Source organism: Purpureocillium takamizusanense, chromosome 5, assembly GCF_022605165.1.
Source record: "Purpureocillium takamizusanense chromosome 5, complete sequence".
Lineage (NCBI taxonomy): Eukaryota > Fungi > Ascomycota > Sordariomycetes > Hypocreales > Ophiocordycipitaceae > Purpureocillium > Purpureocillium takamizusanense.
In genome coordinates, this window is record NC_063072.1 from 1,074,891 (window position 1) to 1,100,520 (window position 25,630).

Consider the following 25,630-nt stretch of genomic DNA (forward strand, 5'->3'; position numbering starts at 1 on the left):
TACGTTGGCAGACAGCCAGCCAGCCACCACACATTGGATGCGAATGCGCCCACGTGGCCGCCCCAAGCACGGCGGAACCCTGGCGATTCGGAATCGCTAATTAAGCGAGGCTCGATGCTCCCAGTCCGCCTTGGTGGATCTTTCGGTGACGAGACGAGTCTCCTTCGGCATCCAGAGGCGTTCGCACTATTATGATCCGCCAGCAAAATCTTTGAAAGTCTCGGCGTGGCTAGCCCGGCGACCATCAATCCCACGTGGCGCTGACAATGCGCTTCTACAGACGTATCATGTGCTTCGTACTCGGCGGCAACCAAGTTCCTACAAGGTGGGAAGGGTAAACGGGTAAAGCAGCTGCAGCTCCGTCGCTGTCCGTACTGGGTGTCTGCCTGCTTGCTTCTTGTCGTCGATTTCACTGCGGCGACGTCACCAAGTCGGGCAAAAAAATAGAGAGATCAGCGTCTTCTGACATGGGTCGGCAGAAGTACCTTATTAATGTATGCTACACTGGTACACTCCAGTCCCTCCTGGGTATCTGGAACATGAGTACCCGGGCAGTCCTGTGAACATTGCCAGCTATCATGCATTTTGTGCAGCTTCATCAGGGAACAAAATGTAAAGGCAATTCTTCCCGGTTCGTTCAATCAGTTCGTGACTGCCTGTCAGCCATTCATGCGACGGCCCGTCCTCGACCTCTCCCTCGGCCCCTGGCGCCTCCCCGTCCGCGCGCACGCCCCCTATGCGCCGTCCTGATCACCGGGGACGGTTCAGGTCGGCCAGACGGGATGTCATCCTCGTCGCCTGATCCGATTGCAGAGCTGGACGATGACCCCTCCCAGGAGTTGTCTTGTGACTCGACGTCCGCGAGACGCACAACACTCTGTGTAATAGGAGGTTGACTGTTGTCGATGTGTCGAGTCCCCTTTCTGACGCTTGATGCCTGCGGACCACGCGGCGAGGCCATCTGTTCCTCAGCGTAGTCAATCGCCCTGACAGGACGCTCATCCCCCGGCTGGCTCGCAGCGGACTCTGGTGTCTCCCTGTCGCTGGGTGGCTGTCCATTCTCAGCATCTTCCGCGGGCAGGCCGTCCTTCTTGTCCGGCACATCGCCGTCTCCGGTCTTCCGCTTTCCAATTTTGAATTTTTTGCCCTTCAGAGCCATACGCTCAGCTAAGGACATGAATTGGGGGTTGCTGGTGAGTGAACCCTCCCTGCGTGATGATGGTGTGGGCGCTGCGGCTGCCGCACGTCTGGGACGGCCTCGCGGCCTTCCCCTTGATGCAGCGCCGCGGCTGGACGTGGAAGGGGGCACAGTGCAGGGCGATGGTTCAGAGGCTTCCATGGGTGGACCGTTGGCCGACTCCAACTCTGCGCTCGCCGCGGCAATAGTAGTCACGCCAGACCGTCTGCTCACACGCCGCGGAGGCATTTGCTCATGTGCGGCTTCCGAATCCGCTCGGAACAGCCGTTTCCCCGCCGGCTGCGCTTCTATATCATTGCCCTTCGACGGCCGCTCCGAACCTTCGTCGTCGTTGGTGATGCGAGTCACTTTGCCGACGCTGGTGGCCTGGCTCCGCGGCCGTCCTCGCTTTCTCCTACCACTGTGACTGTGATGAGTCTCAACGATGGGCGACGAAAGTCTTATTGTCGTCTTTCCATCGTCGCCTGTAGCTTCGATTACCGACAGTCTCTTCGGTGGCCGCCCGCGTCTCTTAGGATCTGTTCCTGGTGTCACCGCTGAAGCTGAAGTTTCGTGCGCCGCAGACGCCCGTCGTGTGCCAAAGATTCCCCGGATGTCATCTGCGGCAGCGTCAATGGCATTGCCTCTAGTAGGGCCGGCAGGCTTCTCGGGTGCTCGTGGCGATTGGGCTATCAACAAGCCCTCCTCTGCATCGTCAAGTTCGGCATCCTCAACTTCCACGTATGATGCTCGAGGTTTGGCGTGCCGGAGCTCCGGTTCATTTGCGTCAAAACGAAGGGCCGTCTGTCGTCGTGGGGGCACATCATCCGACCGGGTTGCCGGTGTCTCAGATTGTCGGTCAGGGCGAGAATCCTCGTCTTCTATGGCTTCGCGACTGTTGCCAACTGGGGCAGTCGGGCTGTCGAAGAGAGCGGGGTCCATGCTCTCCAGGATATCTGCCTGTTGAGCGAGACGCGGCTTCTTGGAATGGTGACTGCGCCCAACGACAAAGTCGGGATCCTCATTCTCTCGCCTCGCCTTCCTCTTCGCCGCCCGAATCGATTTCTTCACAAACTCAGGTACCTCAGAATCTCGCATCCTCATAGCATCTTCGGACGGCGCTTGGTAAGGATCGAACAAGATCTTGTCCGGTGTATCATCCTGCTCGTAGTAGCCCATTCCGATGCGTTGGCGGACTAGTATAGACGGATCCGGGTAGGATGATTCGTCGGCGTCACCCATGTCAGAAGCTTCTGGTACTGTCGTGGCTTCATTAACACCAGTCGCCATCCCGTCGATATGACTGCCCTCCGCATCCTGAGCATAGCCTCCCAATGCGGAGCCTTCTGTGCCAAATACTTCGCTTTGGTCGCCATAACCGTTGACTGCAGCAGTGGCGGAAGTGACGCTGACCGGGCCTGTCGCTTCAGTCTCACCCGGCATTGTTTGCCCAGCCTCGACCTGATGCGTCAAGTCCTGCGCCTTCGCACTATCTGCCTGTTCTCTCAGGCGCTGCATCCTGCGGCTGTCCTTACTCCTACCCTCTTCTCCGACCGCCTTCAGCCAGGACAGGTTGTGAACTCGAAAATCGACTAGTGCTTCCACGCTCCGGTCATCAGCAATGGGACGGGTGTCATGACCCAGGAGTGTGCTTTTTGGAGTATACGCGTTCGTGTTACCAGACCGTCGGCAGCCGCCACAGCTGCAGATGCCTAGGCATTTGGGACACTGCCAGTATTCATCCTCGAGCACCTTCTGCGGCATCATATCGAATGCTCTATAGAGCACACCGTAACAGTAGCCCTCGGTGCACGCGGGGTTGGTGCATAGGTGCACTCTGTAGCTGTAGTCTTTGTGGCAGCATACGTGGCATCGACGCAGTTCACCCTTCTTCTTCTTTCGTTTCGGCTTCTTTTTAGACTTGTCGTCGTCATCGCCTTGCTCAGAGTCGCTCGGAGTCTTTTCGCGCTCTGGTTTGGTAATGTCTTTCCAAGGACGCCGTCTCAACGCCTCTTGGCAGATTTGGGCAACTGGTTTCTTGCCTGACTTCTGGCGAGCGATCTCCAAAGGAGGCGGGGAGTTCTGCAAGTCAATATAGCCATCGCTGATGATGACCATGGCCCGCCAATTCTCATAGCTGTCGACCAATTGGGACCAGGACCACTGTTCGCACCATTGCAATCCAGAAAGGCACGCACAGGACCGGCCCATGGCGTAGCATTCCATGCATACATCGTAGGCATCTTCGTCGCCGTTTGCCAAAGTTCGCACACAGTGTTTGCAGGTCAAAAACCGATTAAAGATGTTCGACCTGCAATAGGAGCATGTGACGCAAGAATCAAACGGCAAAAACTCAACATCTTTCTCCTTGGTTGCAAAGACCTCGTCCACGAGGATTTCGGAGAAAAGAGAGAAGAGCTTCTTAAAATCACTGGCCAAATGTTTGGCGCGAGGCGAGTTTTTGACGATGTTGTGGCCGATGCCCATGAAGCTCAGCTGAGCCATCTCTGCCTTCTCCTCCATGTCTTGCAGTTCTTGGTAGTACTTCTCAAGTGTGAAGTAGATAATAGCCTTGTTTTTGTATTGCTCATCCCGGCAGACTAGTCTGGCCTTGGGTAGAGCCTCGTGTAGAGCCATGTCCAGGGTTTCGGCGGTTGTACGATTCCAAGCAACTTTCATAGTCCTTGTTCCACGGTTCCACACCTGGTGGGCCGCGAGTGGAGGGATGAGAATGAAATCTCCGGGACGCTGCTCAACGACGGCGACATCGAAGGGAGCCTTCTTCCACGCATTGACCTGCGCAAAATGCTTCTCAATCTCAATATCGTGCCCCAGCATCGAGAGAAAGTACTCCCGGACGACTTCGCGGTCCTTGCTTTCCGTCATGAACCAGATCGAGCTGCCGGCTTTCTCGCCAGCACCATCTTTGGACGCCTCAACCATAATATTCTGACCGAGTGAAGCACACATCTCGCGATGTGCCGGGGTGTATGTGCCTTCGTGGCCAATGTAGCACATGAGATTCTGTGCGCGCATCTCCTCCGGAAGGCTCGACATGAGGTCCCCAGCCGGAGCAGCGGTTTTCTCGCCCCGGAAGAGATCGTCCCCTTGAAGCTCGGCTCCCCCTGCTGTAGTGACGTTCTCGTTGAGGTAGAAGAGGCTGGGCTGAATGACCTTTTGCAAGGCGTCGTGCCACTCAGGTGGGCAGTCGATGTCTTTGAGATAGAGTCTCTGCCGCCGCTCGTCGCGAAAGGTATGTGGGTTCCATTGATTCGTGAGCTGTTTCATGGACCTAAGGTAGTGTCCCATCGTCATGGGAATATCGCTAGAACTAGGGATGTCGCGGACATTTTCCTCTACACAAACAATGATCAGTTAACAAGGAGTTCACGCAGAGAACTTCGTGCAAATAAATGGAACGTACGCTTCTTGTCATAGGTCTTCTCGAGCCACTCGGCGCTGAACAGCCGAGTGGGCAGCACAGAATCCCACCCCTCGATCACGAGTGGTTTCCCGCCAGCTATGACGTGAATCTGAACGAGCTTTTCGAATTCCTGCTGTCCGAGGTTTCGGATCTGGGTCCGAGATACCCTTTGTACCCATTTGAAGTTCGGCGTGCGGTCAACTAGTGCGTGAAGGTCTAGATCCGGCGGTATAGGGTCAAACTTGGCCTGCGGGTGAAGTGAGGTCGGCATATTTGCGAAGCTGCGAGCGCAATGTGCGCAAGTCTGGGTGGTTTGGCAGTCGTGGCGGGTGCCAAAGCCTCAGTCAGCATGTCCAGTCCTGGGCGTTCTGAGTCGTGGCCTTCGTGAGCGTAGCAAGCGACAAGTGGCATGCTAGGTGTGACACCGGTAGCAAAAATGGCTATTCATTGCACCGGTGTCGGTCGAGAGGTGTTGAGATAGCCGTGGTGTCGTGGAGGGTGGCCCAAAAAGGGTGGTTACTGTTTCGACATGATGGGGAATGCGCAGGATGCTTAGCTGAGTGTTAGCGTGGTGCCAGCCGACCGCGTCGTGGTGGATGGATGCGAGAACACGTGATTCCTATTGGAGCGCGCCAGGGGCTCACTCACCCTTTGTGCTTCGTACTGTCAGTCGAGCAGCTCCGTACGCTCCCTGTGAGCGTTGCGACCCACCACTACGGAGCACCGAGTGCCTTATTTCAGTCACGAAAATACAAACAAAATTTGTCGATTATGAATACGTATTGCTTCATACCCCCCCAAATTGCTGGACCAGGTTCTTCTCTGATCGTACAAAAGACCTACTTAGACTACGTTACTTGTCGGTCAAAAGCCGGCCTTAAATGACCCACTAGACATGCAAGGAACATGGGACTCGGGGGCCCACCTTGCGCGTGGCAGCACCGTTACTCGAACGACAACACCGATCGTTTCTCACCCGTGGCGCTTTTTTGAGGTTCACATCCCGCCAGGTGCAGACACCCGAGCCCACGAAAACATGACGACCTCCGTAGCAATGCGCTGACTCTCCTTGAGGGAATCATAGGGTAAGTTCTATTAGGCTTATATCTTCACACTGTAAGTGAGGTGTTGCCTCATCCGTCTTAAGGCAGCTTGGTTGATAATCTGGCCTCGAGACAGGGAAGCCGCACGAGGCTCACTTTTGACCAATGACTTTCATCAACATGACCAAGGCCACATTAGTGGCCTCACGGGCCTCAACCAGCTCAGTTTCGAAGGCTTCCAGGCGGATACACCTGCCTCTCCATCATCCGTCTCTGGCAGGACGCAGCTTGATACGTCAATCCCTGACCCCGGTCCTGACGAAGGGTTTCCACGAGGCCAAGTCGCGATTACTACCGGTGATCGATGCGAGACGCAACGAGCACGATTCGCCGGTAGTGCTTCCCTACACAACACCTACATCTGGAGTCCTGTCCAAGATCCCTCGGTCGTGGGTGCCGTACGCCGAGCTCGTGCGACTCGACAAGCCGGCGGGCACATATTACCTCTACTTCCCCTGTCTATTCTCAACGTTGATGGCGGCGCCAATGCTCTCACCAGCGGCATCTCTGGGGTCCGTAACTAGTTTCTCCCTGTTGTTTCTGGCCGGTGCCGTCATCATGCGTGGAGCTGGATGTACCATCAACGATCTCTGGGACAGGAACCTCGATCCCCACGTACAGAGGACGCGACTTCGACCAATCGCCCGTGGTGCCATAACGCCATTTAAAGGGGTAGTGTTCACCGGTTTTCAGCTCCTGGCAGGACTAGCGGTTCTGGTCCAGTTCCCGCTCCCGTGCATTCTCTACGGCACTTTGAGTTTGCCTCTGGTCGCGTCCTACCCCCTGGCCAAGAGGATAACATACTATCCTCAGGTTGTCTTGGGGCTGACGTTCTCTTGGGGAGCCATAATGGGTTTCCCTGCTCTTGGCCTAGACCTGCTATCCGACTCGGCTGTTTTGACAGCCGCTGGGTTTCTTTACGCCTCCAACATCGCCTGGACTGTCCTCTATGATATGATTTATGCCCATATGGACATCAAGGACGATGCAAAAGCCGGAATTAAGAGCATTGCTCTCAAGCATGATGCGGATACCAAGAAAGTGCTGACCGGTTTGGCCGTCACGCAAGTGGCTCTGCTGGCAGCCGCTGGGATGGCGTCTGGTGCCGGAACCGCGTTTTTCGTTGGCAGTTGTGGCGGGGCCTTAGTCAGTTTGGGCGTCATGATCAAACGGGTCAATCTCAAGAGTGTTCAGAACTGTTGGTGGTGGTTTAGTAAAGGTTGCTGGATTACCGGTGGGACTATTAGCACGGGATTGGCCGTGGACTATTTGATCCGCAGAGTCGAGGAGGATGACGCCGCTGCGAAGGACGCCGATTGATGACCGTCTGCCAGTCGAGCCTTACAGGTATATAGCAGAACGTGTAGCCCCAAATTTGTACAATAATAGAGGGCCACAGGAAACAAGGGATTCAGCGTGCCGTTGTGATGCTTGAATGTTTTGAGTGAGACCTGGATCTACCTTCCGAACCTAGTCTCGCATGACAAAACCCAACCTGTATGCCGATGCCAGCAAGCCAATGTTACTCCTCATGCCAAAATTATGACGTGACTTCGCTCTTTTCCACAAGCATCTCTTGCTCTCTAAGACCGGGGCTTCTCCTTCTTCTCCTTCCACAGAGCGAGCAGACCGACACCCGAGACCTTGACGACCTTGAATCGAACACCGGGAATGTCACCCTTGGCCTTGCCCTTGCGACCGAAACCAGCCAGGAGGACCTCGTCGTTCTCGTCCACGAAGTTCAGGCAACCGTCATTGGGGACTTCAATCATGTTAGCCGCGAGGATACGTTCACGCCGCTAGTGCTCAGTGCGCCGGGAACCTACCGAAAGCCGTGACCTTCTTGCCGTTCTTGATCAACTGAACACGGACGCACTTTCGGATAGCGGAGTTGGGCTGCTTAGCCTCGACACCGACCTTCTCGAGGACGATGCCCTTGGCGTGGGAAGAGCCACCGAAGGGCGAGGACTTGAAAGCAGTGCCCAGGGCACGCTTCTTATAGTGAAGGTCGGCCCATTTCTGGTCCTTTCGGTTCGTTCGCAGCTTTCGTGCGGCGTTGAGACCACGGGGTTTGCCACCAGCCATGATTGCTAACGGTCGTTCGAGTCAGCGACGGGAATGTTACGACAAGAATAATGGCGACTCTCGGCGTTGGTAATTGCACGTACCGATTTATCTGCGTATCGCGTCGACGGATGGTTGTTGGAACGGGCGGAGCAACGAAAAGTTGAGAGCGGACCTGCAGAAATGCCAGGTAGGGTTTTCGCGCCCTAGCACGGCCAAGTGGTGTGGGGGGCGAGTCTGTGAGTCACGTGGCTTGTGGACTGTCGGAAAAACTTGCCCCGGAAGCCGGACTTTGGACAGTGCCACACTTTTGGCTGAGCGGACCCGCCAAGCCCGCCCCCATATGCGTCATTGGCGTCTGAGTGAGCAGTGTCGACTACGACGATACTTCGTCCTGCCACTTCGTACTGCCAACTATGTACGTACCACTTCATATATACAGCTGTTGGTGTTACAAGTCGAACACTTTCCGTCCGCCTCTGTCCGGCAAACCCTCGTCCTAGTCTTTGCGCCCAGAGATGGAGTGCCCTCGACAGCATGGCTTCTTCAATGAAAAAAACCGCCCACACCGGTTCCAGCTCCAAAACTTGGGGCGCTAACGAGGATCTCAGCGCTGCTCCCCCAAAGAGCCGGGCCAAGCAACGAGAACCGCCGCCGGTGTTGTTCCTGCACCCATCTCCTGGCGCTTCTCATGTGTCTCTTCCTGGCGCCTTAGCCCCTGGTGCCCAAATCCCCGGGCCGGCGAGCACAAGACGGGATCAGCCCACGCTCGAGCGCAGCGTGTCGGTGCGCTCCGGTCCCGGGGCACCTTCCGAGGTTCAGCAGCGACCGGGTCGAGCCTTACTCACCGCGGCGAGCACTCGGAGCGCTGATAGAACCGACGCACTATGGGCAGAGATGCAGGCGACCCTTGAGGAGGTGGAGCTCTCTGCCTCGGGGGGCACACATGTTTTTGGCCCTGAGCATGATCACAAGTTGACAGAGCTACGGACGGCGCAGATAGCCCTCGCTCAGGCGTGGGCTCGGAGTGAAGCCGATGACGCAATCGAGACAACTCTTGACGGCGACTTAGCCCCTTCGGCTGGCGACGACCTTCGCAACATCATGGTGAATCTCGCGGAGGCACCGTGGGCGGGTGCCGACGAAACTGATGCGGCAAAGAGTACCGTTGGGACGACTAGTGGTCGGCCAGAAAGCAGTAGTGGGGGTGCCGATCTTCTCGGGGCCAAGCTAGAGGAAGAGACAGAAGTTGATATTTTGATGGCTCGAAAGCGCCGCGAAGCAAACGACCGATACTTTCAACGGGTCAACCAGGGCGTCATAGATGTTGTCGCCAAGCTGGAAGACGTTGCAGTGGCAATGCGCGCAGTTGAGCAAGAAAGCAAAGATGTCTGGCATGGGGGTGGCTCACATAGCTGAAAAAAAATGTCAAGCAGTGCACATTCATAATTGGTAGAGCGGTCATGGCGTTCCCGGTTCACTGAGGGACCATTGAGATAGTATAGTACGGAGTACGCCCGAATGTATGTACACATCAGGCACGTTGTTTTAGAGTGGCCCTTTCCCTGGAGGAAGTTGGTCGTTATGTTCCACAACAGTTCTTCCTACGTTGGTACCAACATCGATCTGTACGTGAGCGGAGGCGTTGCGGGCCAGCAACAGTTAGTATTGTGTTGTCGTGTTTCGTGATGGAGATACGAGTCGCGCGACAACACTACTAATAACCTCGTGCCTTACCTCAATACTACTATGTACTAAAGCAATAAGGTTATTGGGTACTTGCTAGGTAGGTACGTCGGTAGTGCTATTTCATGGCACCTCATACAACTGCCCGCACCACCATGGGTATGGTTGGAGAGTTGCACACACGGAACTGGTGGAACAGGGTTGGCCTATCTGATGTAGCTGCCAGAAAAGACAGGTGCAGGAAAAGAAGGTCGGGAGCCCAACTCTACCACCTACCTATACCCACGAACGAGCCTTCGCTGTGTGTTGCGTGGGCCCACTAAATTGGCAGCTTCCTCAACGAGGGTGACACTGGGCCAGGGCACTACAGACCAAAACAGTAGGTCTCACTTCGTAGGTATGAACTTATTGAAGTACCTCTTGGGGTGTTCATGCAGGGCATTCCGGGAACCTCGGCGGGTTACGCATCTCAAGTAGTAGACCCAGAGGGGTTCATAGGAGATACCGGTATTTGCTGCGGTGGCGGACAAAGTGCCTGTCGCCGGTGACATTAGTTCGGCGTCCTTGAGCAAGATGACTGGCAACACGCCAGGGCAACTGTGAATTCAAGGCGCGGCGGATTCTTCTGGCGAGGGGTACACCACTGCAGATGGGTGGCATGTGAAACCGGGCCTTTGGTGTATTCAAGTCAAGCTGATCGGTTCTCATTGACTGTTAGGAATGAACGACCTCCCAAATCGGGCATGGTCCCATCACAGTCTCCTCCCCCGCGGCGACTCAAATCGGCTCAAAGTAGATGGACTTTGGAAGTGGCTAAAACGTGCACTAAAATTAGGGACTGAGTACTTGCGGAAGGGCCAGCAGACCAGGCAGCCACAGCGTGGAACGCTAGGTTTGGTGCAATGATCTCCGAGCCGCTTACCAAGGGACTTGGTTAGCGCCTCCGCTTGGCCTCCTTCATTAGTACCGACCTGACCCTCCCTCACACCACCGATACCATCACCACCGCTCGCCTTTATATCCTCACATCCAACCTCTCCTAGACGACTCGCTCTGGTATCTCGCTCACCGCGGCGCGATTCATCATACAGCCATCTCCGATTCTGCAACCTGCTCCTCGTACCCGTGAGCCCGAACAACAAGACACGGGCGCCATTTCAGTACCTGCCTACTCGTCCACAGACCGATCAGCCATCATCTACAGACCCAGTCATCAACGACAGCCAGCCATCATCTACAGCCAGTCTTCATCATGAGACTCCTCCCCCAACTCGTCGCCGCACTCGCTATCCTCCCCGGGGCTCTAGCAGTTGATCAGAAGCGGTCGGCAATCATTTGGTTCGACGATCCGAAAACACCCGACTCCGTGGTCAACGAGGCCAAAGAGTCCATAGTCAAAGCCGGCGGCAAGATAACCCACATTTATACAATCATCAAGTACGTCGACGGCTAGGAATCGAACGCGGTGCTTATCTTTTGAGACTGACATGATGCCAGGGGGTTTGCCGTCGTTGCTCCCGAGAAGGTCCTAGAAAGCGTACAGGTCACGGCAAGCAAGAGTCAATACAAAATGCGGGTCGACAACGATGAGATGGTATCCAGCCAAGACTGATCGTCATGCCAAGAAAAATATATGATGCGGGTCGATAGCGATGAGATGGTATCCAGCCAAGATTGGTTGCCACGCCAAGAGACATTGGCTGCGTGGCCATGGACGGTGTTGCAGGCAGGCCGTCGTCAAAGTTCTTGTCTACCAATGTGCAAGCTGGATGGGAGCGATGGCTTTGTCCTCTTTTTGTTTTGCTGTCTTCTTCCAACTCTGTTAACTCTCTCTCTCTCTTTTTTTTTTCCAATCAATGATACCCGCCGATGGAACGGCGATCACCATCGCTTCTATGAAGTAGTCCGATAAAATAGACTGCCTGGTTTCTGGGACTAGCCAAAGTGCCACTTCAAAGTGTGGCGTGGGCGTGGCTACTGGTATGGTGCACAGGGGTTACCCGGGCTCATCTCATGCACTGGATGGGACAGCCCCAGCCATTGCAAACTCGGTACGAAGAGACGAGACGTACTCCAGACACGAGACTGGAGGTGCGAGCGGGAAAATATGGCCGTTACATGGAAGGGTCCCTAGACAGAGCTCAAGGCTGAGCCATGGCGAAAGCATGCAGAATGCGAATATCTGGGATATAAAGCGCTTGAGACATCCGTACAACACCAAATGCCCCGAGAGGGAGTAGCTGTCTGGTGTAGCTTGCTGTCCGCATCCTGTCGCGCTTACATGGAATAAGGGTTTGCCATAGACCTCCATGTGTACCTACGATGAGCAAGAGGTTCTGACTGCAAGGCCGCTGTCGCATACCCCTTGAGGTGGGTGCCATTTCGTTTCAGGTCTGGTCTTTCTTCAATCACGACGTACCTAGTAAGTACGTACAGTGTACGAGCGAACGGACAAGTGCCCGCCACCGACTTCGTACCTACCTTACTTCCACTATGGACTAACCTTCCGTACTGCGGCCCATGCTAATAAGATTAGTACCTTACCTACAGTATGAAGTACCTACTTCGTACTTGAAGTTCGTTTTTGTTGGGTGCTTTCCCTCGCTGCCATTCATTCACACGTAGCCCAATCGTGGCCCCACACGCGACCGTGCAGTGCTTGTCAGGGGACGGCCGCTGGACCCAAACAGGTAAATGGACCTGTCCTCGGTAACGCGTTTTAATATTGAACTCAGATTCACCCCAAACCGAGGTCTCCAGCAACACCCACCGCGCGAATGGTCACCCGATCGACCTGAGGTGTGCAACAAGACACCTGCCTACCGAGGACCTAAATCAACCATTCTGGTACCTTGCCGAGCTACCTGACGTGCTCCCGGCCTCTCCTTCACCTCACTCCTGCTCAGGCTCTCGCGCCTTCCTCAGATTGAGGCCGATGCGCCGGCGGACGATGATGCTGTACCGGCTGGCGGCACTTCTCCTTCAACGACAAGCCCGTCGATAACGAGTTCCCGCAGCCTGACATATTCCTCACCCGCGAGACCTCTGCGTCGCAAATGGCGCCGACGGCCTCGCCCTCAGCATCCAGAACGATGCCCATCTACAGCCTCGGCGCGCAGGCCGCGCTGTTGAAAGCCGTCAGTGTTTCTCATGGGGACATGGTTGCATTCGCTGACACGCAGCACCCCTATTAGGTCAACCGGGTATTCGACTTAGACCGAACAGCCGAGTCTCTCGACGAGCTCAATAATGGCTCCATCCTCGCACACATCCTCCACGAGCTCGACTCGGAGTTCGATCCTTCCCATCTCGAATCCAGCCAGGGTGCCTCCAAGTACCTGACCAACAAGCGCAACATCCAGGCTGTGTATAAGGGCCTATTTCGATTCATTCGCCGTCAGGTTCCAGAACTGGGCTGTCAGGCGAAGAAGTTCGACTACCATGCGGTGGCCGAGAACCCCGACGCACAGGGCATCAGCCAGGTAGGCCTCGGTCCTCCGGTGCCAATGTGCGGCTACATTGCTCTCGACATGCGCTTACACACATTCTCCCTCGGTCATAGCTTCTCGCCGTTATGGTCTCGGCAGCCGCCATGGGACCTGACAATGCAAAGTATGTGCCTAGGATACAGAACGGCCTAGATCGCGAAAACCAGGCCGAGATCATGCAGATCATTCGCGCCATGCAGCAGGATATTGCCAGTTACAAGGATGATGATGACCTTGACGAGGCTATTGATGCTGTGATGGAGGCCCGAGATATTGACCTACTTGTGGAGGAGCAGAACGCGGCTCTTCGCCAACAGCTCGATGGCACCAAGAAGACGCTATCTGACTATATAACTCGGCTGGAACACCTCCAGCAGAGCCACGAAGAGCTCAAGTACGAGAAGGAGAAGAATGATCGCGAGCTCGAGATTCTTCGCAAGGCCACTCAGGAAGGAGCCAATAGCGCGGAGGCCATCAAGCTTCTCGAAGCACAGGTACATGAACAGATGGAAATCATTGCCAGAAACGAGGAGACCATACGAAACCACGACAGGATCAAGGCCCAGCTAGAGACCGAGGTGCAGCGCCTGAGCCAAAAGAGCATGCAAGCAGACGAGCTCCGGGACCAGGTTACCGAGTGGAAGCACAAGGCCGACGAGCTTGAAAAGAAGGCCAACACCGCCGAGCGCTACAAGCAAAAACTGGAGGCGCAGCAGGGCCTGGTAAAGGAAGTGCAGAATCTTCAGTACGAGCGAGCCGAGCTTCAGGAGCAGTTGCGGTCTCTCGTGAGCGACAGGGAGAGGGGGGAACGTACGAGAAAGGCCGAGGATGAGCTGACCAAGATGATCACCCAGTCAGAGCAACACCTATGGGACGAGCGGAACCAGAAGAATCAGCTCATCAAAGACGTTTCGGCTCTCGAGGAAGAGTTGGTGCGCTTAAAGGCACAACGAACTCATGACGAGCACTTCATCCAGGACTTGCAAGAGCAGTTGCAACAAAGTGGCGCCGCCGAGGGTCAAGGCGATGGCCTCAGTTCTGGTTCAGGGACGTTCAATCTGGAAGACGAGCTCAACGCGGCCGGCGATGAGGGGCAGACTAACGTGCCATTGGAGTTATCGAGACTCAAAGCCGAGAATGAGCTGCTCCGCAAGACATTTGGTTCGACCGGGGATGCTGCGCTACTCCGACGCGAGTTGGAGGAACAAAGACGCCAACGGGACAGACTTCAACAAAACTTCAACGAAATATTCGAAAAGCACATTGTCACTCAGGAGCAAATCAAGGTGTTGATGACCGATGCGACAGGCGAAGGGTGAGCCATGAACTTGTATCTGCTCCCTGACAGAGATGGTTGAGTGCTGACATGTTGCCGCAATAGCTCACAAGCTTTCATCAAGCTGCGGGCACAGCTCGTACATGCTGAGTCAAGATTTGAAGAGACAGACAAGCGCTCCGCCGATCTGCAGACAAAACTTGCCGACATAGAACGTGAGCTCATCAGCGCAAGAGCTCAATTATCGGCCGCAGAAAAGGGAGGGTCTGCGGCTATTGACGAGCTGAAAAGCACCGACAAACTCATATCCGAGTCGCTTAAGGCGGAACTAGACCGACTGCGAGAGGAGTTCAGCTTGGTAGTGAGCGAGAGGGACGCACAAAAGTCACAGCTGATCGAAGCACTCCTGGCAAAAGACAAGCTGCGCAAGGAAGTCGAGGAAGGCAGAGAGCTGCACGACACCCCTGCGCTTCCCACGGATCATGTCGATTCGGACATGTCGGAGGCTGCCAAGAAGTCTAGCGAGAAGATTGAGAAGCTCCGAGCCCGTCTCAAGGAGCGCAAGCTGGTAAGTTACCTAAAGCCGCGCCAGGAATGCTTGTTCCTCAGCTTCTCGTCTCCCATGCAACTTATGCCTGGTTCTAACGCTCAATTTCCCACAGCAACTCGAGCAATCGGAACAGGAGAAGCTCGACCTGCAGCACAAATTGAAGGCGGCTCAGGGAAGTCATGGCTCTGCCGCGCAGAAGGTACTCAGTCTCTTTTACCTTTTGGGAGAGAGCACGCTTGCGATACCTGACCAAAGCAAACGCTGACTCAATCTATTCACAGGCTGCGACCGATCAGGTCATCAAAAACCTGCAAAGAGAGAATGCGTTGATGGCCACAGCCTGGTACGACCTCACCAGCCGGCTACAAAGCAACCATGTCGTACTGCAACGAAGGCACGATGCGCCGCGGAGCTGGCTGAACAAGCAGAGGCAGATGGTCAATGGTCAGTTGCGCCAACGCGACTTGCTCTACCTCTACTGACCTGATTGTGATCAGCGACCCCGAGGAGATAGGATCTCACGGGTTAAGCTCTGCCCGTCCCGCCCGGCCCCGGCAGACGAGATGGCGCATCCTGCCTGGGGCCAGCAGACTGCACATCCATAGGGGTGCCTACAATACGTACCTTACCTGTGATACATTTATCCTTCCTCACGGCTCTGCCTTGTCTTGGCGGGAAGACCTGCGGGTCAGAGACGTATTGCGTTTTTTTGTCTCTTGCTCGGTTTTTCTTGAGCACTTTACACAGCACTGCGAGGCGCTATTTTGGATGACGCAGTTGCTTTTCTCCAACTTCTTCTCCGTAGTCGTCGGCCGTAACCGTCCCGTTGCCTCGTCTGTCCCTGAAAGATGGACCGGCCACAAGAGCAGCAGCGGTGTGAGGATGACGTGGGCGAGGCCGAACGGAGAAGAACTGCAAATGATAGACAGCAGCACACGCATATATTCACCACAGATTCCCTTACTATCACCCTACGTTTATTGGGATAGTTGGCTTGGACAGATTCTTTGACGAGCACATACTCGGCATTGTCACGTATTTCCAGACTCTTATAGGTTCTGCCAGCAGCTCGCCACGGCTAAAACTGCAAAGGCTGTCATGTATTGATACATACATTCATTCGTTCCACTGCTTTCAAGTCTACAGGGGCATCTGAGGGCCACGAGGAATTCCCGACGTCCCGCCTTGAGCTGACCGTCGAATGCGTCTCAAGCCACCCCAAATTTTAGTCATGGTGATACATTCCCTCACACAACGGTCGGTCGGACAGGGCTCTAGCTTTGGCCAGCAATCCGGGAGAGGATGCCCGTGGCATGGCCCTTCCTATCCCCCTCGAGGATATTCAACATATTCTTCCAAACCTGGCCGGGCTGCTGGCTGGCGTCAATACCTTGCCAGATGCCGTTTTTGCGGTAGTACTCGACAACCGGGGCGGTCTGTTTGTGGTAGGTACCGAGACGCTTCTTGAGCGCGTCGGCGGTATCGTCGCTGCGCTGAATAAGAGGCTCGCCAGTGATGTCGTCCTTCATGGGCTCCTTGGGAGGATTGAAGGTGCTGTGGTAGGAGCGGCCCGAGGCCGGATGAATCAGGCGGCCGGTAATGCGCGCGACGAGCTGGGAGTCATCGATCTGGAGCTCGACGGCGTGCTGGAGCTTCTTGTTGCGCTGCTCGAGCATGGCATCGAGGCCCTCTGCCTGGGGGACGGTGCGGGGGAAACCATCGAGGATAAAGCTGCGCCTGCATCAATACGCGTGAATTCGGCCAGGGGGATTCAAGGCCCGAGATGGGCTGAGCACGCACCCGCCCTGACACTCTTTGTTATTGTCCAATTCCTCCTTGATCATGCCGATGACGATGTCATCGCTGACAAGGCCGCCCTGGTCCATGATCTTCTTCGCCTCGCGACCGAGAGGAGTCTTCTTCGCAACCTGGGAGCGCAACATGTCGCCAGTGGCCTGCGCGTGTCAGCAAAGCGGCGCGATTCCATGATCCGGGGTACGGCTTTCGCCGGCCAGGCGGACTCACCAGGTGGCAGCAAGAAAAGCGCTCCTTGATCTTGGGTGCCTGGGTTCCCTTGCCTACAAACTCATGTAGTCAGCACAAGCCGGTAGGTGGCTCACAAGACGGGAGCGCAGGAGGGCCGCTGAGAGTGGCGGGTGCGCACCTGCGCCAGGAGGACCGATGAGGATCATGCGGATCTCTTTGGTGGTAGGGGCCGACCCAGTAGCGCGCTGCTCGAGGCTCTTGATCCGAGAATCAAGGTTAGAGATGACATCCTTGAGCTGCTTCAGCTCGTCCTCGACGAAACCCATGGCTGCGGTTTTGGGGGTTGGTGCGTGGAGGGCTGTTTGCTTGTGTCAACGAGCGGCTGAGGCGGGACCAATTGGAAGGTAAAACTCGCAGGGCTCGATCGCGGTGGGCAGGCGAGCGGAGGCCGAGGAGGGAGAGCAGAAAGGCGACGGCCTGGGCGCAGAGTGAAGCGGTATGAACGCGGGCAAAGACGAGAGAATAAGAGGAATGAAGTGTTGGCAAAAGGTGGACACGCCTGGATGGAAGTCCTGGAGAGTTTTCGGTGGGCATTGGGGAGCGAACCCAGCAATCAGCACGGGCAGCTTTCAGGGCTGGCGGGGGGGGGGTCGGCTCGCCATTGCAACACCCGACCTACAGGTAACGTTAGGTACTAGGTACAGGTACTAACGGAGTAAGGTACTGTACGGTATTGGCAGTCCCCAGTGTTTTTCTGCCCAGACAACCAGAGCTCCAGCCGAGGCCCGGGGCTGATTGGCTGCATCTCTCAACGTTGCGCAACAGATCCGCGGGTCCTGCACAGCACAGGTCGTCCCTTGGCAAGCTTAGTACTAAGGCATTAGGGGACACGCTGGCCGGCTCAAGTGCAGCCTGTACAGGTGACTCCGTTGTCGCAAACGTTGCACGCAGCAAAGGTTGGGGCAGTTTCTATCAAGCCAGGTCTACAACTGTACCAGAATCAGATGGCCGGAAGGTAACGTTGTCGCACTTGGCGCTCGTTTCTCACTGCGGTGCCCTTGTAAGCTTTGGTATTGGTGCTGGTGCCTACCGCCGGGCCGAAGGGACCTGTGGCAGGCGGAGGAGCTGGCGTGACTGCGGCGGCCAGGCAAACCACTTCCTTTGCTCCGTGGTCGGCATCTCAGAAGGGCTATCCCGAGATCCACCAGATCCTACGAAGTACAGTATACACTCCTGCGTGTAATCATTTCATTCCAACTTTTCCGTTCGTGCTCCCGCGCCGCCCGTCTTCTATAAGGCATGCTTGTCACTCTTAATTTGAGCAAGGTATCTGCAAAACATTGATGCTCAACTCTATCAACGAGACCCCTCCAATCCCTAGGCCATATTCCAATGCGCTAGGCCGGGTGCGCGCCCCTAGGGAGGAAGTACATCGGTGTCGTGGTCGGTGCTCCTGTCGCTAGGTATTGACGCGCCAGTACGACGTACTTTGTTGTCAGTGTGTTTTGACAAGGCGTACAATTACCGCCACTCTCGCACTTTTCTGGCGTACTGCCTCAGCTACCTATACAACGTCATGTTGTCCTGTGCTTTCTCTACCTTATGTGACTGGTTCCCTGTGGCGCTGTCAAGACACGGTCACAATTACCGAAGCACGTGACAAGCCGTCCACGCTGGCCGCACCTGTCCCCAAAGCTCCCTCACCGTCCGACAGTGTGACCGGTACGTACCTGCATTATTAGGTGAGCAGAGCCCAGGCTCCACCGGCCACCACTAACTTGCGAAAGGTGAGCTAAGCTATCGTCAACCCGTGTGCCTGGCCATCGCATCACTTTGTCATTTCCAGTCTCCCCGTCTTTCGCATCATCCACATCGTCGCAGGAGACTTTCCGCGCCTATTCAATCGATTGGGATCTACTTCGTCTATCTCTCGTGCTTGGCCGGCCGACGTGCGCATGACTGCAGTCCTAAACCTGCAACTTAGTAGCCAGGCAACCGGGGGCATACGCATCAACGACATCGGCTCCTCTATCGTGATAGAATCGAGCGCCCCGACACCCACCAAGCTCTCGTGAGCCTTTATCGCGGATACCCGTCAGCCCAGGCGACGGCATTGCAAAAATCGGGCTCAAAATGCCTACCACGACTGCCGAGACGCTCTCCCTCGTCACCCGAAACGTCACCGTCGCGCCCCTCGTCCTCCTCTCCGCAGTCGATCACTACAACCGTACCGTTCAGAACAAGACGAAACGGCGAGTCGTAGGCGTCTTGCTCGGCCAGAACGATGGCAAGAATGTGAGGGTGTCCAACAGCTTCGCTGGTACGTCGCGCATTTGTGCTCCCTGCCATTGAAGATCTGTTTTCTCTGACACGAAGCCTTCACTAGTTCCCTTTGAGGAAGACGAGAAGGACCCTTCAGTCTGGTTTCTAGACCACAACTACGTCGAGTCCATGAACGACATGTTCAAGAAGGTCAACGCCCGCGAGAAGCTGATAGGATGGTACCATTCTGGTCCCAAACTTCGCGCCTCCGACCTTGAGATCAACGATCTTTTCAAGCGCTACACACCGAATCCACTCCTCGTCATCATTGATGTGCAGCCTAAGGAGTCGGGCGTCCCCACAGATGCCTATTTCGCTGTCGAAGAGATCAAGGATGTAAGCCGTCGCCATCGTTTTTCGCCTGACGGGTGCCAGGCTGCTAACTTTCGTTTCCCATAGGACGGCACGACTACCTCCAGGACCTTCGTCCACACTCCGTCCATCATCGAAGCCGAGGAAGCCGAGGAGATTGGCGTCGAGCACTTGCTGCGGGATATCCGCGATGTCGCTGTCGGCACGCTGTCCACCCGCGTCACTAATCAGCTTCAGTCGCTTCAAGGTTTGCACCTGCGGCTGCGTGACATCGGCGCCTACTTGCAAAAGGTCCTCGACGGGCAGCTCCCCGTCAACCACGCCATTCTCGGCAACTTGCAGGACGTCTTCAACCTGCTCCCCAACCTGTCCACACCGGAGAGTGATAGCAAGACCGGCGGCGGAGAACTGGCACACGCCATGAGCATCAAGACAAACGACCAGCTGATGGCCATCTACCTCAGTAGTCTGATCCGCGCCATCACTGCCTTCCATGACTTGATAGAAAACAAGATCCAAAATCGGCAGCAGCAAGAGGACAAGGATGCCAAGAAAGAGGACGGGAATGGCAAGGACGAGAAGAAGGAGGCAGGCGCCAATGGAGTCAACGGCGAGGCCAAAGATGGCGACAAGGAGAAGGAAGGGAAGGACAAGAAGAAATAAAGTCACGACCGAGTGTGCATTACGAAGCAAAAGATGGACAGCTAAACGTGTTCCACACTCGCTCGTCAGCAGGCTAACGGAGGGCCATGTGTTGGACCATATCCGTCTATATTGTATATGGACTACCACGAAAACTTTGTAGAGTAGAGCCAAAGACAGCCAAGCACAACGGGGGCATTGCTGTGCTATCTCGTCGTCTCTCCCCGCAGCTAGGAGTGTGACCCAGGCTGCAGAGTGAGCACTGCTTGTTTTCTCGGTTCTTCTGCTGCTAGATAGTTGCCACCATACCGGCCACTTCTTCTTTTGTAGCTCCTCTCTCGTCCACTCTGGCGCCTAGCAGACCTCCCCACGTCTCCGCCAGAAGACAAGCCAGAAGATGCTTGCAGCAAGGCACGTCCTCTCTGTGGTCAAGAAGCCCATCCGAGCTCTTGCCCCCAAATAGTCTACCACGTCTGGCCGCTTGGATACTGTGAGGCTCTTGCGGTGCCACAGCTTGTTCCGGCGAAGCTGGAGAGGGTATGCTTGCCTGCTTCTCCTTCCCCGCGGCTATCGCCGCCACCTCACCTTCATAGTGGGCAAAGGCATCGAGGGCGAAGCCCGTGCACGAGCAGCTCCAGGCGTCTAGGTGTACGGCGTAAGTTGTCGGCGCGGAGAGAGGATCCCGGGTGCCCCGTTGTCGAGTCAGGGTTGCGGCGGCAAGTGAGCGGACGAAGTAAGCCTGTGTACACTCCGGCGAGCGTCGCTCATCGGCGGCCCGAAATGATGCCATGGGCGGAGCACTCTCGGCAAACCTCGCATCAGCAGAGCCGTCGGTCCCAACGCCGCGCGGTGCGTCAGACTTCACGGGTGCGATGATGCGCGTCACCAGCCTGCGATCGAGAAGGTCCAGGGCTGGCAGCACGAGGTCTGGAAACAGGACATGCAGCGTCAAAAGTAGGCGGTGGCGGCGGCGGTCAGAGTCATCTGCATTGCCGTCGCCGGCAACGTGTTCGTCGTCGGCATGTGACGGTGCCGGCGATGGCGGCGTCCTCGACAGGGAGACGACGAGCGATTCGAGGAGCTGGCGCTGAGCTGGGAGGCGCTGCGTCGGCATGCTCAACTCGTGCTGGTAGCCGCGTTGAAACAAGTCGAGACTATCCGCACTCAATTGGATTGTTTCATGCCATTGCTGGCTCCAAGGCGGCTTCACCAGAATGCACCGTCTCCGGGCTGTGGTGATGTAAGAGAGTTGGTGGTACTTGGCTTGATTTGGGGAGTTAGGTTTCGATGGCGGCGGAACGGGAGGGGGCCGTTGAAGGTCGTGAGGCAGGTAACCTCTCTGACCGTGCAGCTCGTCCGCCAGCATCCGAAAGACCTTGTGGCACACACGAGCGACCCTTCTTCAACAGTCCGGATCTAAAATTATCGCTGTTCGATTGATAGTCATATCGTACATGCCCTGGTAGTTTCAGGGGCCGAGACTCATTTTTGGCTGTATCTTCGCGCGTGTCCACTCCTATCCGAGACCCAAGACTACCAGCCAATTGTACTAGATACACTTCCAGGAATATAGCTCCTGTATCTCTTCTCATTTTTGGACGCCATTGTAGATACTACACACAAACCTACTTCGGTGACCATGTCTGAGTACATGTCAATGGTATATGTCGTTGCGGAGGCCATGGCCGCCCTAAACCCACTCCTTGGGATCCTTCAGCACGTCCACCAACCGCTGTTCACGGCTTTTGGGCTCCGGCTCGTGCATGTACCTCCAGCTTGCTGTCAGGGGCAGGCTCATGAGGATGCTTTCGACACGAGAGCCGGGGGTGTTGAGGCCAAAGGCGGTGCCACGGTCGTGAACAAGGTTGAACTCGACGTACTTGCCCCGGCGAATCTGCTGCCACTCCTTTTCCTTCTCCGTAAACGGCATGTCCTTGCGCTTTTCGAGGATTGGTATATACGAAGGCAGGAAGGACTTGAGGCAATCCTGGATGAACGCGAAGGTGTTATCACGGTCGCGCTCCGACTCGTCGAGGTCATCAAAGAAAATACCACCAATACCACGACACTCTCCGCGATGCTTGTTGTAGAAGTACTTGTCGCACCACTTCTTGAAGCGAGGGTAGTAAGTCTTGTCGTGCGCGTCGCAAGCCTCTTTGAGTGTCTTGTGGAAGTGAATGGCGTCCTCGTCGAAGAGATACGAAGGCGTCAGGTCACTGCCGCCGCCGAACCACCAGGCCTGAGAGGTGCCGTCAGGTTTGGCCGTCTCAAAGTAGCGGTAGTTGAGGTGAACAGTCGGGGCCATTGGGTTCTTGGGGTGCAACACCATGCTCAGGCCCGCGGCGAAGAAGTCAAGGGACTCGACGCTGGGATCGAGCGTCTTGTGGTCGGCGTGCATCTTTTGGATGGCGGGCTTGGGAAGGGCACCATAGACGACGCTGACGCCGACCCCGGCCTTCTCGAAGACATTGCCATCCTGGAGGACGCAGGTTATGCCGCCGCCGCCATTGGGACGGTCCCACTCGTCCTTGCGAAACCTCTTGCCATCAACCTTCTCCAACTCCTTGACAATGATCTGCTGCTGCTCCTTGATGAACTTTTCCATGCGCAGTCGCATCGGTGAGTCGTCGGTGACGCCGCTCTCGCGCTTCTTCTGGGCATCTTTGTCGGCGAGGGAGGTATTGTCGAGCCGTACGCTTTCCGTAGAAGTCTGCGCCAAGGAGGAACTCCGGGTCAGCGTCGGCCCTGGTGATGCTATTGGGGGGAGCACATTGGGGTTCTATACCAACTGCAGAGCCAGTGGAGCAGCGATTCCCATTGCCGCGGCCGCGAGCCACAGCGCGAGAACTGGAGAGCGGCCATGGCTCGTGCGACCAGTCGAGCTCGAGGCAGCCCGCCGGGCCGAACACAATTGCGCGCCATGTAATCGTGGCATCGATGCCGTGAGACGAGGCCGGAGCTGCGCCGCAGCGCGCTGAGCCTGTCGCCCTGCCGAGGCCATAACTGAGGTCGGTGATATCAGATACAACGAGCGAGGGACGGTCAGAGGATGGCTTTGCCGTGCCGATGCAGACCGCCAAAAGCTGGAAATGAAGTACAAAATCAACGGGCACTGCTATGTTTTGAAGAATGATCCGGAACGAGCTGCTGGGACCGATCGCGGATTGAGACTTGCGCGGCCGGGCGAAGCCGGGTGATGATGGCGGACTTGGACGATGTAGTCGAATGTTGCCGAGACCAGTAGTGGGATGATGCTATGGCGACGGCCCAAAATCGCGGCTGGATGCGGGCCCATGAAGTGCTCCACCAAGTGGCGTGTTGCTGATGACTCGGCTTCTCTTTTCTGCCGGTGCCATAACGGAGCCGTACCGCACCGGAACACCGTGGATATAGGCTGGACGTGTCTCAGCATCGTGAACCCGGCTGTCGAAATAAAGAGGAAAGGCTCCCGGGCAGGAAATTTACGATGATAGCGGACGGCGAACAAGTTCGACCTTGACCGGTCGTCCCAGGGGCCGTGGCACAGGGTAAGTCGCAGAGGTACTGGGTAGAAGGGCCTCCGAGGAAGCAACCTCCCTCCCATGGCGACACATGGGAACCGAGAGCGTCGCCTTCCGTATAGTATTCGCAGGGACGCTTCCAAGTTCAATTACGGCACGCGTACATCAAGGGGAAACGCGCGAGGGAGATGGGAGATTGATGCCGACCAGGGAGCGGCTGCACGAGTAGCTGCACAAGTAGCCCACAGCGACACTGCCATCAGTTCTTGGCCCTTCTGCCACTGTAGTGTACCTAAGACCTCGGCGCAAATAGAAGAAAGCTGCGTCAGTAGGTAACGTGTAACTGGCTCATCCGTGCCCTCACTCGACATGGTTGAGGGCGAAGGGCAATAGGGTAGTACTAAGACGACCGAGCATCCCGTGGCCTCGTCAGTCAACGGGTACCGTACCGCCCAGGGCGGTGACTGCACAAGTCAGGCACCCTTTTCGCTCGCATCACCTGCCGTAGCTTTGTGATTCATGCTCTGCGCGCCGCGAAGCTTCCAGCCGAATGCGGTCTAGTGCGGGCCCCTCCACCCCGCGCGTCGGGTCCCGTGCCGGGGCGAGGACCTGCAAGCTGGGCAAGCGAATACCTCAACTCTCTGCCAAACCACACCCACACGCAAGTACACTGCATGCTCACTCGCTGCCCCGTGCGCCTCGAGTGTCGCCTTGCGCTTGAGTGAGTGCTGCGCTACTCACTGTCCTCTCGCCGCTGACGCTGACGGAGCCGGCGCCTGCCTGGTGCTGGGCTGCCCGTGGTGCAGCGGTGCCTCCTGCCACATGGTGACACACCCAAGCACCCAGCCTTGCCCCCCTCCCACCGCCTCCCACTCAGTCACTCCGCATCGTCACTGACCGAGCCGCCCCTCCCATTTTCTCTCCCGATTCCCACCCCGTCCCCCTTGATCCTTATTTCACTACCAACGGATCCGGTGCGGCATCATCTCCCAAGAAACGCCAGCTCCCTCCCTCATTTACACTTTTCGCACTCGAGAGCAAACGACCTCACCGCCGCACGTACGACGAGCACTCCCTCATTCCCTGGGCCGAACCGCAACCATGCGCAGCAAGTTCAAGGACGAGCATCCTTTCGAGAAGCGCAAGGCAGAGGCCGAGCGCATCCGACAGAAGTATGCCGACCGCATCCCGGTACGTCCCCATGCAAGACCTCGACTCTGCGACCTGATCGTGAAGCTGACCGTGACCTTGCTGTAGGTCATCTGCGAGAAGGTCGAGAAGAGCGACATCGCCACCATCGACAAGAAGAAATACCTGGTGCCGTCCGACTTGACGGTTGGACAGTTCGTCTACGTCATCCGTAAGAGGATCAAGCTGTCTCCCGAGAAAGCCATCTTCATCTTCGTCGATGAGGTCCTCCCTCCGACGGCTGCCTTGATGAGCAGCATCTACGAGGAACACAAGGACGAAGACGGGTATGTTTCGCCATGTGCTTGCCCGGGACCCAGACTGAGTGAGACTGACACTGGGCGCAGGTTCCTCTACATCACCTACTCGGGCGAGAATACATTCGGCTCAGCCTAGGCGATGCGAAATCGTGGCCCTCTTTCGGCAGGAATGATGATGATGCTGGCGTTCCGGATACACCGTGGAGAATCTTTTCAGGCAGACGAGACGTTGGACTTTGATTTGCATGCGTATATGCTCTTCACTCAGCAGCGTTCAAGTTGAAGTAGAGTCACGTCACTCCTCTGCGCCGGGCACCCGACTTGCGTTGCCGGGAGGATGGCGTATGACGTGGACATGCGGCCAACAGACGCGGATGATATCGACGCAGGCACCCTCGCCGATAGCGGCGAGTTCAGGATGGACAACGTCTGACTCTCGCGTGGATTTTCTGCTGAACCTGGTCTTATGGAATTTGTCAGCAGACCCAGCGGCTTAGTTCTCGTTCCGGGTACTGCTGCTAGCTTTCAGAGACCGTGACGCTGCACGACCTAGCACTGTTGTTGTGAGATTAAATTTGAAGATTCTTTCATTCTAAGTGATGGTGTGATGGACTTGCGTGCATGCGAACGTGGGCACGTACCCAGAGGCCAT

At 56.2% G+C, this 25,630-nt stretch overlaps 10 protein-coding genes across 10 annotated transcripts; 6 read left to right on the top strand and 4 right to left on the bottom strand.

Annotated features, from left to right (window-relative positions):
• Positions 1-466: 466 nt before the first annotated feature.
• JDV02_005905 (uncharacterized protein) lies at positions 467-5,146 on the bottom strand. The gene is made up of 2 exons (XM_047987241.1): positions 4,602-5,146; positions 467-4,533 (listed from the first exon to the last, which is right to left on the bottom strand). The coding sequence occupies exons 1-2, from the start codon at positions 4,870-4,872 to the stop codon at positions 668-670; spliced, it is 4,137 nt and encodes a 1,378-aa protein (XP_047843225.1). The 5' UTR covers positions 4,873-5,146; the 3' UTR covers positions 467-667.
• A 172-nt stretch (positions 5,147-5,318) lies between these two features.
• COQ2 (4-hydroxybenzoate polyprenyltransferase) lies at positions 5,319-7,123 on the top strand. Its single transcript, XM_047987242.1, has one exon. The coding sequence runs from the start codon at positions 5,810-5,812 to the stop codon at positions 7,022-7,024; it is 1,215 nt and encodes a 404-aa protein (XP_047843226.1). The 5' UTR covers positions 5,319-5,809; the 3' UTR covers positions 7,025-7,123.
• On the bottom strand, positions 6,967-7,936 carry rps23_2 (ribosomal protein S23). Its single transcript, XM_047987243.1, has 2 exons — positions 7,531-7,936; positions 6,967-7,466 (listed from the first exon to the last, which is right to left on the bottom strand). The coding sequence occupies exons 1-2, from the start codon at positions 7,787-7,789 to the stop codon at positions 7,288-7,290; spliced, it is 438 nt and encodes a 145-aa protein (XP_047843227.1). The 5' UTR covers positions 7,790-7,936; the 3' UTR covers positions 6,967-7,287.
• Positions 7,937-8,164: 228 nt separating this feature from the next.
• Positions 8,165-9,528, top strand: JDV02_005908 (uncharacterized protein). Its single transcript, XM_047987244.1, has one exon. It carries the CDS (start codon positions 8,306-8,308, stop codon positions 9,185-9,187), a length of 882 nt encoding a protein of 293 aa, XP_047843228.1. The 5' UTR covers positions 8,165-8,305; the 3' UTR covers positions 9,188-9,528.
• A 1,178-nt stretch (positions 9,529-10,706) lies between these two features.
• On the top strand, positions 10,707-11,066 carry JDV02_005909 (uncharacterized protein; the record flags this gene model as incomplete). Its single annotated transcript, XM_047987245.1, has 2 exons — positions 10,707-10,891; positions 10,952-11,066. 2 exons carry the CDS (start codon positions 10,707-10,709, stop codon positions 11,064-11,066), a joined length of 300 nt encoding a protein of 99 aa, XP_047843229.1.
• Positions 11,067-12,189: 1,123 nt separating this feature from the next.
• Positions 12,190-15,420, top strand: JDV02_005910 (uncharacterized protein). Its single transcript, XM_047987246.1, has 7 exons — positions 12,190-12,591; positions 12,649-12,936; positions 13,017-14,257; positions 14,324-14,786; positions 14,881-14,967; positions 15,050-15,212; positions 15,266-15,420. The coding sequence occupies exons 1-7, from the start codon at positions 12,511-12,513 to the stop codon at positions 15,280-15,282; spliced, it is 2,340 nt and encodes a 779-aa protein (XP_047843230.1). The 5' UTR covers positions 12,190-12,510; the 3' UTR covers positions 15,283-15,420.
• A 404-nt stretch (positions 15,421-15,824) lies between these two features.
• Positions 15,825-17,422, bottom strand: ADK1 (Adenylate kinase). Its single transcript, XM_047987247.1, has 4 exons — positions 16,933-17,422; positions 16,794-16,846; positions 16,569-16,723; positions 15,825-16,499 (listed from the first exon to the last, which is right to left on the bottom strand). The coding sequence occupies exons 1-4, from the start codon at positions 17,078-17,080 to the stop codon at positions 16,043-16,045; spliced, it is 813 nt and encodes a 270-aa protein (XP_047843231.1). The 5' UTR covers positions 17,081-17,422; the 3' UTR covers positions 15,825-16,042.
• A 617-nt stretch (positions 17,423-18,039) lies between these two features.
• On the top strand, positions 18,040-20,226 carry RPN8 (proteasome regulatory particle subunit). Its single transcript, XM_047987248.1, has 3 exons — positions 18,040-19,074; positions 19,141-19,412; positions 19,476-20,226. The coding sequence occupies exons 1-3, from the start codon at positions 18,888-18,890 to the stop codon at positions 20,049-20,051; spliced, it is 1,035 nt and encodes a 344-aa protein (XP_047843232.1). The 5' UTR covers positions 18,040-18,887; the 3' UTR covers positions 20,052-20,226.
• A 1,145-nt stretch (positions 20,227-21,371) lies between these two features.
• On the bottom strand, positions 21,372-23,640 carry HEM13 (Coproporphyrinogen oxidase). Its single transcript, XM_047987249.1, has 2 exons — positions 22,816-23,640; positions 21,372-22,740 (listed from the first exon to the last, which is right to left on the bottom strand). Exons 1-2 carry the CDS (start codon positions 23,029-23,031, stop codon positions 21,721-21,723), a joined length of 1,236 nt encoding a protein of 411 aa, XP_047843233.1. The 5' UTR covers positions 23,032-23,640; the 3' UTR covers positions 21,372-21,720.
• Positions 23,641-24,631: 991 nt separating this feature from the next.
• Positions 24,632-25,114, top strand: ATG8 (ubiquitin-like protein atg8; the record flags this gene model as incomplete). Its single annotated transcript, XM_047987250.1, has 3 exons — positions 24,632-24,721; positions 24,788-25,005; positions 25,066-25,114. The coding sequence occupies 3 exons, from the start codon at positions 24,632-24,634 to the stop codon at positions 25,112-25,114; spliced, it is 357 nt and encodes a 118-aa protein (XP_047843234.1).
• Between the last annotated feature and the right edge of the window lie 516 nt (positions 25,115-25,630).

Coding starts and splice junctions, on each gene's coding strand:
- RPN8 (XM_047987248.1), top strand. CDS start 18,888: ATGCCTACCACGACTGCCGAGACGCTCTCCCTCGTCACCCGAAACGTC. Junction 19,075..19,140: donor GGTGTCCAACAGCTTCGCTG/GTACGTCGCGCA, acceptor AGCCTTCACTAG/TTCCCTTTGAGGAAGACGAG. Junction 19,413..19,475: donor CTGTCGAAGAGATCAAGGAT/GTAAGCCGTCGC, acceptor CGTTTCCCATAG/GACGGCACGACTACCTCCAG.
- rps23_2 (XM_047987243.1), bottom strand. CDS start 7,789: ATGGCTGGTGGCAAACCCCGTGGTCTCAACGCCGCACGAAAGCTGCGA. Junction 7,467..7,530: donor CAAGAAGGTCACGGCTTTCG/GTAGGTTCCCGG, acceptor ACATGATTGAAG/TCCCCAATGACGGTTGCCTG.
- JDV02_005910 (XM_047987246.1), top strand. CDS start 12,511: ATGGCGCCGACGGCCTCGCCCTCAGCATCCAGAACGATGCCCATCTAC. Junction 14,787..14,880: donor GTCTCAAGGAGCGCAAGCTG/GTAAGTTACCTA, acceptor AATTTCCCACAG/CAACTCGAGCAATCGGAACA. Junction 14,968..15,049: donor ATGGCTCTGCCGCGCAGAAG/GTACTCAGTCTC, acceptor ATCTATTCACAG/GCTGCGACCGATCAGGTCAT.
- ADK1 (XM_047987247.1), bottom strand. CDS start 17,080: ATGGGTTTCGTCGAGGACGAGCTGAAGCAGCTCAAGGATGTCATCTCT. Junction 16,847..16,932: donor CATCGGTCCTCCTGGCGCAG/GTGCGCACCCGC, acceptor ATGAGTTTGTAG/GCAAGGGAACCCAGGCACCC. Junction 16,724..16,793: donor GCTTTTCTTGCTGCCACCTG/GTGAGTCCGCCT, acceptor TGACACGCGCAG/GCCACTGGCGACATGTTGCG.
- JDV02_005905 (XM_047987241.1), bottom strand. CDS start 4,872: ATGCCGACCTCACTTCACCCGCAGGCCAAGTTTGACCCTATACCGCCG. Junction 4,534..4,601: donor GAAGACCTATGACAAGAAGC/GTACGTTCCATT, acceptor TTGTTTGTGTAG/AGGAAAATGTCCGCGACATC.
- HEM13 (XM_047987249.1), bottom strand. CDS start 23,031: ATGGCCTCGGCAGGGCGACAGGCTCAGCGCGCTGCGGCGCAGCTCCGG. Junction 22,741..22,815: donor CTCCACTGGCTCTGCAGTTG/GTATAGAACCCC, acceptor TCCTTGGCGCAG/ACTTCTACGGAAAGCGTACG.
- COQ2 (XM_047987242.1), top strand. CDS start 5,810: ATGACTTTCATCAACATGACCAAGGCCACATTAGTGGCCTCACGGGCC.
- JDV02_005908 (XM_047987244.1), top strand. CDS start 8,306: ATGGCTTCTTCAATGAAAAAAACCGCCCACACCGGTTCCAGCTCCAAA.